Consider the following 18,322-nt stretch of genomic DNA (forward strand, 5'->3'; position numbering starts at 1 on the left):
GCTAAACGTCGCCTCCCCTCCCTCCCTCCCGTCCCCCCACTGCCTTTCGCGTGACGGAAGTCGCGTTTGCTATATATATATATATATATATATATATATATATATATATATATGGTGATTCTAAAGGAGGAAAGAGACGCTTAATTCGGTAGCCCTTCAGGCAGCACGGCGCAGAACGCGCGTTTGCTTACCTCCGTGCGTTCCATTGCGTTCGATAGCTCCATTTTTTCCTTTTAATGTCAACTAGAATATCGGTTATCTCCGTTTGCTCTCTGATCTACACCGCTCTCTTCCTGTCTCTTAAGGTTAACCCTAACATTTCTCATTCCATTGCTCTTTGTGCGGTCCTTCTTTTGGAGATTTTTTGTTAACCTCGAAGTTTCTGCCCCATATGTTAGCATCGGTAGAATGCAGTGATTGTACGCTTTTATGTTCAACGACAGTGGTAAGCTCCCAGTCAGGTTTCGGTAATGCCTGCCGTATGCACTCCAACCCAAGGCGTGGCGTGGAGCAGAGATAGAACACCCAGCTTCTAATCTGAAGGTCGTAAGTTTGAATCTTCCTCCAGTCCCCTACATTTTCAGGCATGGAGTGGCGCCTGACACCGGCAAAAAAAGTCGCAGTTTCGCCCGAAATACGAAGCATCAGTTGCGATAGCAAATTAGTAGATTGCTATACGGTGTAAGGATAGTAGTTGTATCGGCTGTATAAGCTTGGACACAGTCGCTTACTAACTGAACTAGCAAGCATGGTGTCCGCGCGCACAAGCAAACACTCGACCATCCCACTCGACGATCGCAGACAAGCGCTGTCGAAAAGGTGACGCGAGCTAGGGCAGCAGCAGCAGCAGCAGCGAGCGAAAGTTTGTGGGGGTCTATCGCTTGAACGGAAACTAAGCGGCGAAAGCACAGCGCATACAAAGCTATGAGCCGTATGCAGATCGTTTTTAAGATACTGTGCCGGCGACCGGCCGCAGCCGCTCAAAGTACAAGTGCACAGTAGCGGGCTGAGTAGAAGACGCGCGCCTTCCCCCGCGCGTTGCCTTCCCGCTTTCCTCCTTTTGCGTGCGAAACTGAGTCACCAGTTCCCCTTGCGCCGTTGGTGCCGCAGCACGACGTCGCCTCCCCCCCCCTCCTTCTTTCCTTCCAATCCCGAGTATGCTTTCAAGTTCAAGTTACTTTGGAGCTTCAATGCATAAAACGACGCTTTAGTTAGGAGTAAATGGAACGCTAGTGCATTTCTCCGCGAAGTTCAGGAATTAATATTTCTGAACTGGTATCCTGAGAGTCCGTTCCAAGTAGATCCGGCTTGCGAACTGCACGGCTAGAATTTATAATTTGCAATATGGGTCATAAGCTAATTAGCTAAAAACTCAATTAGTAAACTTTTGTTAATCAGCAGATTAAAAATTTTTGTGCATGTAATGTCCGCCTCATCGAGTGGACCAGCTCATGAACTGGAATTGCGCTATCTGTCACAGGCAACCTTTAAAAAATGTGGTTGATCCCTCTTATATAGGAATCGGTATAGAACACGAAAGTGAAACGTGTCTTCACAGAAGTAGTGTAATGTTTTTTGCACATTGATATATAATGTCTATGGTGTTTTGTGGCTAAAGCGCCCTAGGCGTTGATGCACCCACGCTGACGCCTGGTGGCACGTCTCCTCCATCACGACTACCAACGTCGATGACCATGAGCAACCGTCGTGCATATGGAAGCTGCACTACGCTGCACACGCTAGCACAACGCGAAAGACGAAGCACGTAACTGACACACTAATACAACGCGCAAGACAAAGCACGTAACTGAATCGTCACCGAGTCAAATCAGCGCGTATAGCGCGTCGTAATTGCAGCCTCCGCGATCAACTTCAGAAACATTTTCAGAGCTAATTGCGGAGGCCACGCTCCGCTGTGCTGAGTACGGTGAACGCCACCTAGGTGGCGTTGGTAGTGCTTCTTGATGCCAGCGTCCCTTCGAATGCTGGCCATCGAGGCGTCGCAGTGCTGGTTCTTTCTTTGTATTATGTCGTGTACATTGTAAGCTGACGTATTTCCGTGACGGAAATACGTCACGGAAAGTCTTGGTGGACCCCGGCATAAAACACTTTCGTGTTAAAATGTTTGAGTCTTTGCTGACACACCCGGTATATACAGGAACCTCAGTGCAACATTTGATGTTTGAAATACTAGCGCTAGCGTCACGAAAGGCTCGCAAAAAAGCCGTTCTTGATACCGAAATTGAAAAAAAATTTAAAAATGACAGCCCTTCCACTACTGTGGGGATGTAAGCCTGAGAAGCTGTGAGTATGGTGGTTCTGCTATAGCGAATATTGCTATAGTGAACCTATATATTATCATTATTAACTGTATTGAGCATCTTCGGAATATTCGTCAAAGAGCAAGGACACCGGCGTCTCGTTTTCGCCCGGCGCGATGGCCAGGCAGTGCGTTTGCTGTGTCAAGTCCGCCCCATCGTCATAGACTAGAGTGTTAGCCACAGAATTGATACCGCGGCACAATGCACGTCATAGTCAGGATCCCGACGTCAGAATTCTGGAATTTGTGGTTAAACGAGCGCCGTCCCATAGCGAGTCCAAAAGGCAACTGCTGATAACAGCCCTAGCATGATCTCGACGTCCCGAGACGAATGCACACAACGATTGGTGGGATGTGCTGCCGCCGAGCATCGCGACACTTATGAAAGAGGCATCGGCGGTGGCGAGGGGCATAACAATGGGCCATACATCATCTGTTTTGACACTGTGCTAAGGCACAGCTGGCAGGCAACCACCTGGCACATCGAGCCGAAAATTGTTGATCTACTTCCGGTCTATCTACTTCCGTTGCCAGACGTGATCTCCTGGAACCTAGCCTATAACAGCTGCTCTGTAAAAATCAAAACACTGAGATTACGCTCGCCGTAAGTGACGCATGACCTTGAGCACGCGGCTCCTTGGCACGAGCTCCAAAATGAAGCGGCGCTAGCCCACGGCTGTTCACGTCGTTCTGAAAAATCTCGCAGCAGCCTGCTGGGGCTGACGACCCAGCGACAAATACTATGTGAATGCGTCGTCTACTTACGGGCTGTTTAAAAGCGGCTGTGACGAAAACTAGGCCATTACAAGCCCACGAGACTTTGAATAGATTGCTTTACTGGAATACAATGCTCATCTATAACAAATATATCCCTAGGGAAATTTCGTTGTAGTTCGCCCTTCGACTTGAAGAGGAAGCTTTAGCTCGGGCCCTCCTATCTAAATACATGGGAAAGGAGAATCCTTTACCTCGGCAACCAGTGTACAAATTTTGATGAGGCTTTTTGCATGTAAAAGAAAAATTAAGATCTAGTGACTACTGGTTTCGAATTGTTGACTTAGGTTGTCAATTTTTATTGCAGGTTGACCAAATAGCAAATTTTGAGAAAACAAAACATCAAGTTTACGACTCTGTAACTCCGCAATGAATATTATATCAGAATTGTTTAATTTGCACCTAGTAGTACATATAAAGCGGACAAACTGGATATATTATACGCTGCTCTCATATAGACCACTAACTTGTGAATAGAAGTTTCGCAATACCCTAGTGACAAGCGCACCCAGGATCTCTGCCAGGAGGGGGGGGGTTAACAGTTTGCCAATACCATCTAAACAGCACTAATTTCGATTTCTTCACGGGAAACTGTCAAAAAAATGCGCTTTTTGCGAGTGTGTAGCCGATTGCGCGTCTTACATCTTAGTTGCAGCACTCAAATGCGTAAGGAAAGAAAAGGGGTTAAACAAAAAGGGGGGTTAAGCCGGCCTCAGGGGGGGGGGTTATAACCCCCGAACCCCCCCCCCCCCGTCGGTGCGCCACTGCCTAGTGAACAACGCAACAAATTCACGTAAGATACAAATTGACATATCAAATTTCTCCGCTTTGAATGCTCTAATTGATGCAGCTGACAGAACTGCGATATCTGTTCTAGGTGCAGAGCAACGAATTTGTAAACTTCTTGCTTCTACTTTTTTTTTCAAACTTACCAACTTTTGAAAATACCATTTAAATAATTCAGGTCCTAAACTGAAGTTCCGCTTCCAATAGTCACTAGAATTTAAATTTCTTTCTCTCGCTCAAATGCGTGAAATGTAATTAAAATTGGCCAAATGGCTATCTCACAGAAGCGTTTCTGCGTTTTATACGTATTTGAATAGGCGGCAAAGGCATTGGGCCCGAGCTAAAGCTTCCTCTTAGAAGTTGGCGCGTGAACGATGCAATATGACGCCAAGATTACTAAAAGCTACAGAAATAGTTCTCGGAGAGGTGGAATGTGATGAAAACCAAACCGCGATGGGAAAGCTCACCGACAGATGGAAACGTCAAAGACTTCAGGGACAATAGGACATCGCGCCTCTTATTTCGCGGGAATTTCAATAACAGATAAAATACACCAATTATTTCACGCCATCTAAGCAGTTTTTCATGAGCCCCTTTGTTCAATTTTGATACGCCGAAAGCAACCTTGCACATGAGGATGATTTTCTTGATTGGTTTAGAACTGCTGAACAATCCTCAGCAACAAAAGAAAAAAACGAATGCCAAGTTGATAAGTGCTGACTATAACAAGAATACATGTCGCCTCAGAATTTGAAGACGCGTTTCTGGAATAGTGGTGATTGGCGCAGCATTTTTATCCAAAGAGTGTGCTGCTTGTACTGGATGACTTCAGTTCTACAATAATGATATATCCTCACACGATTACCTTAAAAGCCACATCTTGAAAATTTGCAAAATAGCTATATCTTTGGCGATAATTTCGTTAATTCTGATATTCGCCACTGCTATGAGTTTGGGACAGCAGGAATGATCATTCTGACTCCAACATTCTGCTTTTATTATTAAGGACAGTCGTCGGTAGGGTGCCTCGCAACACGGAGTGTTGTGTGTTTATCAATTAAAAAAATGCGGCAGAACCCATCTCAAGATGACTGTCGACGGTATTGCGTTAGCATTGAATGAATATAGTGACACAACGTGTTTCCACCCTCGAAACGCGTTAAGAATGAGGCGGTTACTGCTGTGTAACTCTTCTTTCGCGCTTCGCTAAGACGACACGGTGCCACCTAGTGCAGTAGCCACGAAGACTGCGCGCGGCCTCTGAGATGCATGGCGCGCAGGCGCGTGTGAACGCTGAGAAACGCGTCATGCCTTGCTCCTTTCTCGTGCTTCTTTCTGGACACGATGCGCAATCTAGCGGCACTGCCGATAAGTTCGGGCGTGGCCTCCGAGACTAGAAGAGTCCCGCTGGTGCCCGAGAACGCTGAGAATTGTTCCCTCGCTTGCCGCACACTCAGTGGCGAATCGTCAGTGACCCAAGTTTGCATGAGGTTCGTTGGAAAGCGGCACACACCCACTTAATTTGTGGCGCAGCCTGTTGACGCGTCGCGTTGCTCTCCTTGAGGACACCTTGGTACGTGGGTTCGATTCTGCTCAGCATCGGAGAAACTTATGGGATCCTTTTCGTCACGGTAGAGTGACACATTGCCGGTGCCACATACCTACAAAAAGGCGTCACAGACGTTCATTGAAAAGCGGCACGCAACTACCGACACATACTCAGGGACGCAACTTGGCATCAAATAGGTTCCTTAAAAACTATGACAGACCGAGTGGCACTTACCCAGTTCTCCAAGTCGGCATCAAAGAGATCCTTAGAACAGCGGAACCTACCCATTCTTGCGTCTACGCTGACACATGTCGGCGTGAAGGAGGTTTGTTGAAGTGCGGCACTCTGTACACATTGCCAAATACTCAGTGACCCAAGTTGGTCTGATGGTTGGCTTAGGACCCTGTTAGTTCAGCACAGCTACCCGGTGGGCGACTCATTCCACCACTCACTACTCAGGGACCCAAGCAGGCGGGAAAGCGGTTAGATACAAATATGCATAGATAGCTACATAGATAGACAGATACATAGATACATACTCAATAGATCGCCCTCGGAAAGTGATTGTAGTACTCAAAGAATGCTAACGCATTAAAAGCAATTCTACAAATAACGTGATTACAGAATTTTGCCCCTGTTCTTATTTAAGGCCCGTTTCTTCTGGCATCCGTTGTGTGCCACCGAAAAGCCTAATATTCGAAATATTTGAGAAGTGTACTTTTATTTGCATTCCTTTGGAGATTGCAATTCAAGAACACTACAAAAAAATTTTTCGCCCTTCCTCAAACCTCACGTGTACACAATTTGATCGATAACCAACATAAGAGTTAGGTAGGCTTTTCATTTATATTGTATGGTTTATTTATTCATATTTTTCATAAACCGAATGCTTGTTTATGCAGCAAATGGAAGGACACGGTAGAAGGCTTCTGCAGCTTACTAGGGTACATTTTGAGGAATCTACATAGATAGCGTTTCTCGCCAGGAACAACCGGAGTAACCAAACACCAAAGAGCGTTGCCGTCATGATCCGGTGCTGCCCTTTGCGCATTATTCAGCTTACTGCGAGTGATTTGTTTGCGGGCAGAAAATTACAGAATCCGACAGAACACAGATTGGCGTCAGCTGGTTGCACAATCACAAGCCTGAGACCTTTTTTGGATTCATGATAATCTTCTCAGATAGCCATCATCATCATCACCCTATATTTATGTCCACTACAAGACGAAGACCTCTCCCTGCCCTCTCCAATTACTCCTCTCTGGTGCTAGCTGATTCCAACTTGCGACTGCAGATTTCCTCATTTCATCACCCCACCGAGTTTTCTGCCGCCCTCGACTGCGCTTCCCTTCCCTTGACATCCATTCTGTAACTTTAATGGTCCACCGGTTATATGCCCTAAGCACTGAATTGCCTGTTCTGTCCCATTTTTTTCTCTAAATGTCAACTAGAAAACGTCGACAGATCCCACGCCCTGTGGGCATCGATGTTATGCGAAGCAACGTGCGGCGAGCCTACCAAGTTAATGAAACGACCATGAGAGCTCAGAGGCGTAGGCGGCTGTTGCATAACCTACATGACAGGCATGTCATGACATGACATGAAAATGATAATCAGGACATTCATGTGATGACCTGTCATTTATCTACAAACTTATTTCAGTGGTTTCTGAGTGTTAATCTTTTCGCTCTTCCTTTAGTATTTCCTTCACTTAGTGCCCACGTCCGAACCCATTCCAGTGGTTTTTTAGTGTTAATGCTTTTCGCTGAGTCATTGTCAATTTTGCTGAGCCATGCTTATGACTATGACCTCTACCATCATCCTTTAGTGTTTCCTTCACTTAGTACCCATTTCCGAACCCATTCTAGTTACATACTAAGTTAACGAAACGACCATGAGAGCACCAAGACGTAGGCAGCTGTTTCATGACCTATATAAGACACTATGACATTTATGTCATGACCTATCATTTATGTCCGCCATACAGTCTTGTGATACTATGCCAATTTTGGTACCTACCAAGTTAACGAAACCACCATGAGAGCGCCAAGACATAGGTGACTGTTTCATGACCTACACGACACACATGTCATGATATTCGTGTCATGACCTATAATTTATGTTCGTCATACAATCTTGTCATACTATGCGAATTTGGGCACGTACCAAGTTAATGAAACGACCATGAGAGCACTAAGACAGGCGGCTAGATAGATAGATCGATAGCAACAGTGTGTTAGCAACAGTAGAATGCAATAATTGTAAACTTCTCTTTTCAGTGACAGTGCTAAGTTCCCAGTCTCGATTTGGTAATGCCTGCCATATGTAGTCCAACCCAATTTAATTCTTCTGTAAATTTTCTTCTCGTGATTAGGGACACCTGTGAGTATTTGATCTAAATAAATGCACTACTGTACCTACTCCAGAGGCTTAATGGCGATCCTGAATTCTTGTTCGCTGGTCAGGCTATTGAACAGCATCTTTCTCTTCTGCATGTAAATTTTCACCCCACCCTTACACTTTGTCGTTTAAGATCCTTAATCATTTGTTGGAATTCGTCCCCGGTATTTCACATAGTACTGTGATCAAAAGGTGTTCTCATGTAACATTTCATATATTTCAGCCTCCGAACCTTACCAAGACATGTAAAATGCAATGCTGCACCATCCAAATGGGACATCAACACTGCCTCAAGACAAAAATCCCTGATGGAATGGCGTGTAGCAAAAACAAGGTACGTAACTTCTGTCCAGCTTTGACAGCTTGGCGTTCCCAAAGAGAAAAGGAATGCAAAATTTATAATTCTTAGTTATTTGGACAGCGTAGGCGCGGGTCTTGTCTTAAGTACGTAGGCCTTGTGCCTAAAATACCAGGCTTACTTGTTATGCAAACAAAACTGAACATGTGCGTTTAGATAACAAAATTGAAGAAATGCGCACAAAGACGCGCCAAATAGAAAATATTTTAGCAGGTCTTCAAGTTTACAAAGCAGTCCACGAAGCTGCAGTCAAAAGCAGATGAAGTTCTTTAAAATTGTTCTGCTTTTTTGTGATCGTTATTTCTTCGTGAGAAGCTGATAAACTGTAAACACTTCCTGAAATAGGAAAGGAAAGGGCATTTACTACCGCTCTTGCATTCTGAACACACGATGGAAACCGATTATAAGCGCAGCTCTCAGGCGCCCGTTCCTGAGCGAGCGTCGGCGTCGGCGTAACAGAGCGAATGATCACAGGTGAAGAATGAAAGAGCGAACGCCGAGCGCAGCTGGAGGTGAAAGAGGCGAGAAAGAAAAAAGAGGCGGAGTATTCTGCGGAACTATGAGGCGGAAAGCGGAAGAGGAAGGTATGGCGAACGCGTGAGAAGAAACGCGTAGTGCGGTGAGAGTGCCGCCAACCCTAGGAAAATTTCCCTAGATCTAGGAACATTGCGTCACCTTTAGGTGAAAAAGAAAATTTGTAAAAAATTATGGAAATTTCTCGCTTACACATGGATAAAAGCAACCACTGTCGTGATGGAACTACAGAGGTGACGGCGTGTTTTGATTTTTGTCCCAGCAAATTACCTTCGTGATGGCATACTAAGTATAACTTAATTACAATCTTACAGCATTGAACGCATATTGTCAAGTAACCTACAATGTGTGCATGCCCTGCGGCAGTTAACAGAACACTGTTACTGAGCTATGGCCGTTGCTACCGTAGCTGTGCTGTCAATTTATGAATATCTTTACGGCCACATCGTCGCCCACGTGATGTTTCTCTACTTATGGCTAATGTGCGTTCCCCTGCATAGTGGTAGGACGTAGCACTTTTCCGGCTTTCCTTCCGAGATACTAAATTATGACCGATATTTAAAATAAAATCGGCAGTGTACTTGCATAGGACAAATGAAGTTTATCTTAAAGAGAACATGCTAAATAACCGCATTTTGGCTTAATCTAGGGATATCTAGGCAATTTTTCTATCCGATTTAGGGGAAAACTAGCTTCGGAGGTTGGCAACTCAGTGCGGTGACAATGGCTACTAAATGGCGCCAGTGTAGCACGCGTCATCTTGAAGGTCTTTATGCGGCGGCTGCTGTGTATCGCGCACACGCGTCACCCACGCGTTGCCTCTCGCGACCTCCACATTAGCGAGTCAGTCGCTTGACAATTCTCTCCATTTACAACGTGCCGCCCGAGACACGTTGTCCGCGCCCAAAAATATGTCGCGGAATGAAAACACTACAGAGCTGCGTTCAAATATCGCATTAGGGAGTATCGTTATCGTCGGTGAATTTTTTACACCCACTGTCCTTGGCAGGCTTCTCATTGTTTCATTTTCTTCTTTTACAGACATGCAAAAGAGGTGTCTGTGGAGTCCACACATGGGAACAATTCAAATGAATTTTCCAAGTTTGCTCCTGTGCAGGCTACATACTAACACAGCAGAAGCAGCCGTATTCTTTGACAATAAACAACTTGCAGGAAGTTTCTGTGCAAGCATATTCTACTTATGTACTGCGACCTGCATGGTACCGGACGCTTTCTGGGGAAACTGGAACAACGTACTTGAGATGTAGCCATCATCTCTGGTACGTTGTCATTGGCGCTCTATAACGTGTATCATCGTTATCATCACCTTCTTCATCATCATCATCGTAGTGAATTGCTCACTTAAAGGCCTCTTGCGGGATGCATGTTCGAAAATGTTGACATTCATCAGCCATTTGAGCTGTTACAAAAATGACAATATTAAAAAGCTTTAAAGCAGTAAGTAACAAAATTAGCAAACAATATATGAACTGCAAAGGGGGTTTATTCGGGTCGAAGAGCGGCAGCGACAAACGGAGCGCGAGCAGGTAGGGCATAGCCGGAGAGCGAAGTGAGTACGAGCTACACGATGGCAATGGGGCTATTCGTCGTGCCGATCTTCTTTCTCGCAATCACCCTCGGCATGGAAGAGTAGCCATCCTGGCGACCTAGGAAGAGGTCAACGGACCGTAGTACGGCTTGAGCCTGTCAATGTGGACACTCTCTCGCCCGCGACGATGGAGATCGGAAGATGGCGGCACGGGTTCTACCACGTAATTAACTGGTGATGTTAGCGCAACCACGCGGTAGGGTCCGTGGTACTTTGGAAGGAGCTTGGACGAAAGGCCAAGAGCAGCAACAGGCGGGACCCAAAGCAACACGAGGGAGTCGATGGCGAAAGGGTCAGAAGGTGGTTTGAGGTCATGACACGGTTTTTGGCGACACTGTTGAGCAGACGTCAACGAACGGGCCAGTTTCTTTGCGTGCCTAGCGACCGTAGCAACATGTGAGCAGTCGGCAGGGTCCGGCCCGTACGGGAGAACCATATCGATGGTGATGGACGATTGTCGGCCGTAAAGCAGAAAAGAATGGCGAGAATCCGGTAGGGGCTTGGGAGGCAGTGTTATATGCGTATGTGACGAAGGGAAGTAGAAGATCCCAGTAGGAGTGGTCTGACGCAAAATACATGGATAGCATATCCCCAAGAGTTATGTTTAATTGTGCTGTTAAGCCATTGGTCTGTGCATAATAAGCGGTAGTGGTGCGGTGAATAATTTGGCATTCAAATAGGAGTAATAGCAGCACGTCCGAGAGGAATACGCAACCCCGATCGCTCAGCAGTTCACGAGGTGCGCCATGGCGGAGAACAAAGTTGTTTATAATGAAAGAGGCGACGTCTTTTGCTGATGAGGCAGGTAGGGCGGCGGTTTCGGCATACCTTGTCAAATGATCTACGCCGACGATGATCCAGCGGTTGCCAGCGCCAGTAAATAGAACAAGCCCGTATAAATCAATGCCGACACGGTCAAATCGGTGACCTGGGCAGGGAAGGGGCGGGAGATGTGCGGTGGAGAGATGTGAGACACATTTTCGTCGTTGGCAGGCAATGCAGGAGCGTACGTATTTGCCATGGAGGTAAAAAATACTAGGAGGGAGCGTCACGTGATTCCGCTAGCCTCGGCAAGCCAACCTCCTCTGAAGCCACCCCTCCCTCTCTCAGGGGCCCCGTGCGCGGTGCCTTATGGGGCGGAAAAGGCCCACAAGGTTGCCGGAACATTCGTGATTGTTTGGTACGTGGTAACTTTTAGTGGCGCCTGCCGTCACTGGCTTGGAGGCCCGTATGCGGGTGGTGGTTTTCTGCTACTGCGCGCGTCGTTCTTCGCTTCAAATGCGATGCCTTGAAACGTGGAGCAATACTGGGGCGTCTGACTCATGAAGACCGAAAATTTTCAAGGCGTCACTTGCGCTTACCACCGCGGTTAGTGGAGTTGCCAGCGCTCGCGGCTCGAAACCCGTCCAGACGCCCGAGTGTGGTCTATTTTTGCTACGTACTCAAGTTTCGTCAAATCAGCCGTTGTGCACCTTAAGCTGTGGTGCGTATTATCTTGCTAATTTTTCGTCCCGCTGTCTTGCACCTAGAAAGAAATGAGATGTCTTGAGGTACTTTTTTTTGTCGCATTTTCGCTTAATAAAAGGCTGGTGTGCGTGTTTTATTTTGAGAGAAATAATTTTTGTCACGCTGTCTTGCACCTAGGAAGAAACGAGATGTTTTGAAGGACACTTTTTTGTCGCATTTTCGCTTAATAAAAGGCTCTGGTGGGCGTGTTTCATTTTGAGAGAAATAAATAGCATTAGCCTGCATTCTAAACGCCGAAGTAATCGCCGTTTATTCAGATTTACGTGTACTATTTTTCAAGATTCTGTGGTGCGACGACGCTGTTGAAACGCGCCTCGGGGATCAATTTTCGTTATAAAGCAAGTGGACGGGATTTGTGCATTATCTAGTGTTTATTCAGCTGTTTCCGAATGCGAGTATAGCCCCACAGCATAATTATGTCCTAGAATCAAATACTGCCAGGAGGACCCTTCTTCCTCTGCTAGCGTGAAACGGCATGAAAACTGAATACATAGCGGCAAGGGAAAAATGGCAGCATTCATTTGCACTTGTGGATTAATTGTGTGGGCCATCATGAACATAATTCACCCACGAGAAAACTTGTGTAGCAATTTTTCCAGTACTGCGAGCCGCAGGCACCCAAGCTCAGACACATCGCCTGGGTCAGCAGAGTAACCATGATCCTGTAAAATTGCTTCTGTGAGTGGTTCACTGGCTGCAGGGCTTCTCTGAGGGGCAGTGAGGTTAATTACATCGATGGAGTATGGTTTTTTCAGAGGAGCGTACAAAGAGAATTTCGATGTGTTCCAATAGAAAGCAATTTCCGCCATCAATGTCCTTGACCTCATTACGAACTATCAGACGCTTCAAAGCTGCTGCAAACTGCTTTGCTGTTGGGTTGTCATTGCAGCCCCCAAATGATTTTATCGCAGCAAAAAAGTAACTCAAGGTGGTCCTGACTGAGCTTGGAAGTCGGAAGATAGGCCATTTTCTGTAACCAAGTGGTTGTATGGACGGTTGTCTAAGCACACCACAAAGCAAATGAAGCCTGTCTTTTGGTTGGTCCCTGTCATTAGTTTGCCAGCTGCGGACTCCCTAAGCGAGCAAAAGTAGGCCATAAGTTCTTTGACATACGCAGTGACAGGAGCCACATTTTCAGGACACAGCGATCCTTTCTATTCTTCTTGCCTTGGATGTCTTGAATTTAAAATGTCAAATGCATTGTTTACATGTCTGATAAACTCTTCTGTTGGCAAGGAATTCGAAAATGTTGAGTTTTTTTGAGCTCTGCACTGTCTGCAGTCACCAAGAGCATGTGCTACCGATTGACTAAACGTTTGAGCCAACAATGAGACTTTCATGGGTTGGCTTTTCCAGGTAATATGTGCTTGTCTAAGTTTGTTTGCCAAATGTAGGCCCTCTGTGTACTGGATTTCATGCAGATCATCAATGTGTTTCAACAATATGAACTGTTTGTTCGTATCACAATAGCCTTTTTATCAAACAGGGTGTGCCGCAGTAGCTTCAACATGTGACAGGGATCCAACATGGTAAAGGAAAGCTTTTTTTGTCACTGGATGTGGAAAAGAAGCATCCAGCTCAGTCAGGTCCATCTTGCAGCCAAGGCTGTGCAGCAATGACAAATTCGCTGCAGCGCCATCACAGGTCAAACTCACAATGTGTGCACCTTTTTCGTGAGTGAAGCTAGCAGCTTGCAGCACCAAATTGCGCCTCTGCTCACCACCAAGGCCATGCAATAGAAAGTAGCCAATCTGCAGCTTCCATCTGCCATTGATTGCAACAAGCATTAAAACAAATGCATCTTAGGCAACTGGAAAGCTGTCATCATTGACATCAATGCCCATGTCAACATATTCATGGAAGCTTTTCCCATCCCACACTTCTTCTTTGAATGGCCATCTCATCCACAACCAGATTGCATAATGTGGAGAGCCGTGCTTTACCTTGATAGCCAATGCAGTCATTTCCTCTTTTGAAAAGTCAGCAGCCCTATCAATGGATTGATATCATTTACACAGTGTCTTTAGATGCAGGAGGCATGTGTTGAAAACAGCTCGTACATATCTGTATGCTCTAGGGGAATAAAAATGCAAAGTCAGTGCAAATGGCCTGAGCTCTGGCGAGTAAGCGGGTGACATTGCTGGCACCAGACTTATGTGGCAGTTGACGCATGAGCAAGTCTTTTTTTGCCCCACCAAGACTATGCAATATGGCAACATCCTCATTTCCTAGAATGTGATTGTCAGATAAATCTTCTATGACATTTTTGAGATGAGCAACCTTTTGAAAAAGCTGTTGATGGGATTGCCGTAGAGTCTTCATCTTCTTCTTGGTCGCAGTTTGTAATTGTGTAACACCATACTTCATGCCTCATAAAGGCCTTTTCAGGTGCGTCTTCTGCTGGATGTGGCTGCAAAATATCACGCGCTGTAACAGGTGCATGAGCGACCAACATGACACAAAGCACGTACGCAGAACAAATTAATTGTTGTGGCATACACTCTTGTGCAAGCTATGAAGAATATAATGCTTAATTTTAGGCCATTACATTGCTCACGACGGTTTCCGTTTACACTTTTGTGAACTTAAAAACTGTGGGGGCATAAAACTGCCATCCACACGAGCTTGCTAGTGCCACTTAATTTTGTTTGCTTATTTATTTCCTAAATACTGCAGGCCCATCTGGGCCCAGGCAGGAAAGGTAGAAGTACAAAACAACTAACACAGAAGAGGCCAATGTAGCATAGTTCAATGAGAGATGATTTAAAGAAGCCTTTTAGTTTGAGTGGGCAAAATATACTGAGCTCATATATCACGGCTCATTGTGACTGATCGAACATATAAAGAGCATAGAAAATTGTGAAAAACCTGTTGGTCTTCTAGTTATTGTGTCATTTGAATGAAAAAGGAAAATTGAAAAAGGATTATTGGCCGATAATTGGTGTTTAATGCAAACCCTGAGGAAACTCATACCGCTGCGGATGAATATGAATGTTTCAGTATTTAATTAGATGGTTAGCATGATCATAAATGTTAGTGTCCAAGTGCAGTTCACTGAGTGACAATTATTATGCTTGAGCTATTAAACAGTTGCCACGAAAATATATGCCACTTCACTTGCAGCTACCTAAGGAAACAAGTATGTAAAAATTGTAGTGGTCGAGTATTATCCTCGCCATAGTATGCCTTGCTGTTCGAGGTGTCGCTGGGTTGTGTGTAGGCAGTGCTGCAGAAGCTTCACCCTTGCAATACCAGGAATCTGGGACATCGCCGAACAGCGCCTCTAGCGGCCGCCTCTGAATACATGCGCATTTTCTATGGGAGAGCGTCATTTTTCCCAAATAACTAATCATAGAAGCCATCTTTCAAAATATTACCGTGGAAATAGGCTCTAGGAGCTTAGCCCGACATCTCATGCAAGCGGTACCATTACTTACGACAGAAAACCCGTTCCAAATTGCGGGCGAAGTTCGAAGTATGGGAGTCTATGGAAAAGGCCAAATTTTGGAGGCTTGTTTGGCCAGTAAAAAGCAATTTGCGATGAGCCTATTGCATAGATTGACGTATTATTGGGGATTTATCAACTTCAATGACTCGGCTTTCAGCTAGTTGCAGCAGCAACTCTTGAAATGGCAAAAAAGTCGTTCCAATATCACAGTTTTCATAACAAGGTCGTAGAATTTATTGTGGTACGTATATAAACCTAGTTTTTGCCTCCAGCAGCACTCAAACCGGTAGCCGAGCGTTCTGCGCGACCATCAATTAGGATCACTGATACCACGATCGTCAGTTCGCAGGTTCGAAGCCAGCGGCGCCGCTATTTTTTTTATCACTTTGTCGCTGCTTAGTTTGGCCGTTTCCCGCCAGATGGCATATTCCGAAACGCAGGTCATTTAGTTGCGGTTCTTGTTTCGTTTCTTTCTACTGTACCAACGTCTTCCTAAAAAAAAAATAGCTGGCTGGTTTCGTGAACATGCGAACGTGCTTCCAAACTTCTTTTGCACTTTAGGTGTAATGTATTTTAGACAATAAACCCAACTTTGTGTTTTCAAAGTTGATTTCTTTCTTAAGGCAAACATTTATGAAGATATTACTAAGAAATATTTTTGCCTATTCAGCTATGTCATGGAAAGGCGTGTTTGTGCGACTTTTGTTCAGACTGAAACGTACCACAAAAATAAATAGCTTCCCGTGAGTGCAATTAAAAGACGCAGAAGTAGAAAACTTGGCTGCAGCCCCAGACGTAGTATTCTTACAAAGGAATACAGAAGCTATTTGACTGAGTATATTTGCAATATATCAAAGCAGAATTTTTGCGTACCGGATCTTCGGTGCAAATGAAGGCTGTCCGAATTATTTAACAAGCTTTTTTGCTTAGTACAAACCAATACCTCGAAACATAAACATTCTATCCTCAATATGCAGCGCACGTGTCTTATCATTTGAGCCATTCCCATATACCTTCACGAAATTCCCGAAATACTAAAGGTCTTCATATCCTTTTACCACGACGTACGCAGAGGAGTATTGGAAGTAATGCGAAAAGACACCGTGGCGTGTTAATGTAGTTTGTCGTGTAAAAATAGAGAACTATTCCAATCACAGACCACACCCTTTTTGAGTTATGCCCACAAAGCGTTGCAAGAAGTCATTTTTTTCGGCTAGGATCACCAAAGTTACTATGGCATTCTGCTGTTCTGTTCTTAACTCTATTGCTGAATCAGATCGCAGCACCATGATATAATTACTGGTACAATTCTTCAGTAATTCTGCAAGAACTTTCTTCTACGCAAAATTTAACGTGTTTGGACAATTGAAGAAACATGAGAAAGGACCGTGAGGCTTGCAGAAATGTTCCCTTATTAGAATCGTTTATCACCCATATCGGTACGGTGGTATTGTCATGATCACTCCAGCGTCCACGGACACCATTTATCACTTTACTGCCTGTAAAAAAAAATACAGAAGTGTCGTACCTTGTGCGTGAGTAGCACAATCGCAGCTGATCCTTTCATATGGGCCCACTAAGCTACACCTTCCCTTTTCTGCCATGGTGCCACAAGAGATGTCAATTTCACCCTTGAATTTCTCCCTTTCAGTTTGCTAGAAAGTATAGGGACGTACACAAGACGAACAGGCGAAGTTTTGAAGTAGCCCTGAGATTTTAGTAAAATTTCATAGGCAATGTTATTATCCTTTATTTGTTTACATATTTATTACACCTGATTGGTGATAATAATGACGTGCTACATAATAGTTCAGTTCTTCTACTTAATAAGTCAAGTCTGAGTCTGCTGTCCTGAAAATTAACCAGGTGTAAGCACTGCATGACGTTGGCTGGAAGGCCATTCATTAAAAAAAATTGTGTGCAGAATAAAGAAAATGCAGGTGTTCAATCGCACTGTCGCCGCCAAAAGTTTACGCGGCCGAGGTTCTGCGAATAAGTTCATTTTCAACGCAGCTACCCCGCAGCCAGTAAAACTATGCAAAACTTTTGTTTTGTTTTCTCTAGACCAGTATACGCTGTAAATCCGAATACTACGATGCGTGACTAAGGCGTAGAAATATAAATATTTTTTCACCTTCCGGGGTACGAAAGCGAGGTTGCTTTTTAGCTTACTCGTGATGACAAGCGCCGAGCTCTTGGTGATGGGATATTGGAGCGTAGAATTGTAGAACTTGTGCATGCTCAGGCCACTTTACGACGCAAACCTAGCGATAGAAGCTCAGAAGGAGGAATAAACAGTTATTGTAGAGCCAGCACTTTATGATGGCCGGGCCTAAGCCTCCCATGAGGGGACGTCGAGGGCTTGCCTCGCCGCCGCCTCACCGGCGTGCTGGGTCGCCCAGGTTTGGTCGTCGAGGGCGGAGCTCCGCAGAGCCTCACGCAACCTCGACGAGGGGGTCGTGGTGTTATTGTATGTGTACAGTGCTGGGCACTCCCACAGCACATGCGGAAGCGTAGCCGGGTGAGTGCCACAGCACCGGCAGTTGGGTGTACTGTAGACTTCAGGGAATATAAGGTGGAGGCGGGCGAGTGAAGGGTACGTATTTCTTTGTAGCAGACGCAGGGTGGTAGCCTGCGCCGAGCTGAATTTGGGGTGAGGTGGGGGGAAAGATCGGCACAGCATGCGTTTAGTTGATTAACACTGATCATAGATGAATAGTCAGAGTAAATGAATGTTACTGTCTAATTCTGGACAGACTCGAGTGTAATGCATACGTTCTAGATCACTGTAGGTTCCATACTAATTCCATACTACGCATTCCTATTCGAATTTTGGCCTGTCTTAAGCCTACCGAGTCTTAAGTAATCAAAATAGGTAGGAAATTGCTTCTTGGGATGTAGCCGAGGCCATGGTAGATGTGATTAGTAATGCGCTATATGTGAGTAGGCTGACTGGGATTATTACATGAAGTGCGCCAACGTACCTACGTAAAGCCATGGTGGAAATTATGGAGCCC

At 45.2% G+C, this 18,322-nt stretch overlaps 1 protein-coding gene across 1 annotated transcript in view; it reads left to right on the forward strand.

Annotated features, from left to right (window-relative positions):
• LOC125940430 (A disintegrin and metalloproteinase with thrombospondin motifs 17-like) overlaps positions 1-9,897 on the forward strand; it is a 202,978-nt gene extending 193,081 nt beyond the window's left edge. The window contains exons 4-5 of the mRNA XM_049656578.1: positions 8,053-8,163; positions 9,763-9,897. Of these exons, the coding sequence (XP_049512535.1) occupies positions 8,053-8,163; positions 9,763-9,813 (162 nt within the window). The 3' untranslated portion in view covers positions 9,814-9,897. The remainder of the gene's footprint in view (positions 1-8,052; positions 8,164-9,762) is intronic.
• The last annotated feature ends 8,425 nt before the right edge of the window (positions 9,898-18,322 follow it).

This window comes from Dermacentor silvarum, chromosome 9 (assembly GCF_013339745.2).
Source record: "Dermacentor silvarum isolate Dsil-2018 chromosome 9, BIME_Dsil_1.4, whole genome shotgun sequence".
Taxonomy (NCBI): domain Eukaryota; kingdom Metazoa; phylum Arthropoda; class Arachnida; order Ixodida; family Ixodidae; genus Dermacentor; species Dermacentor silvarum.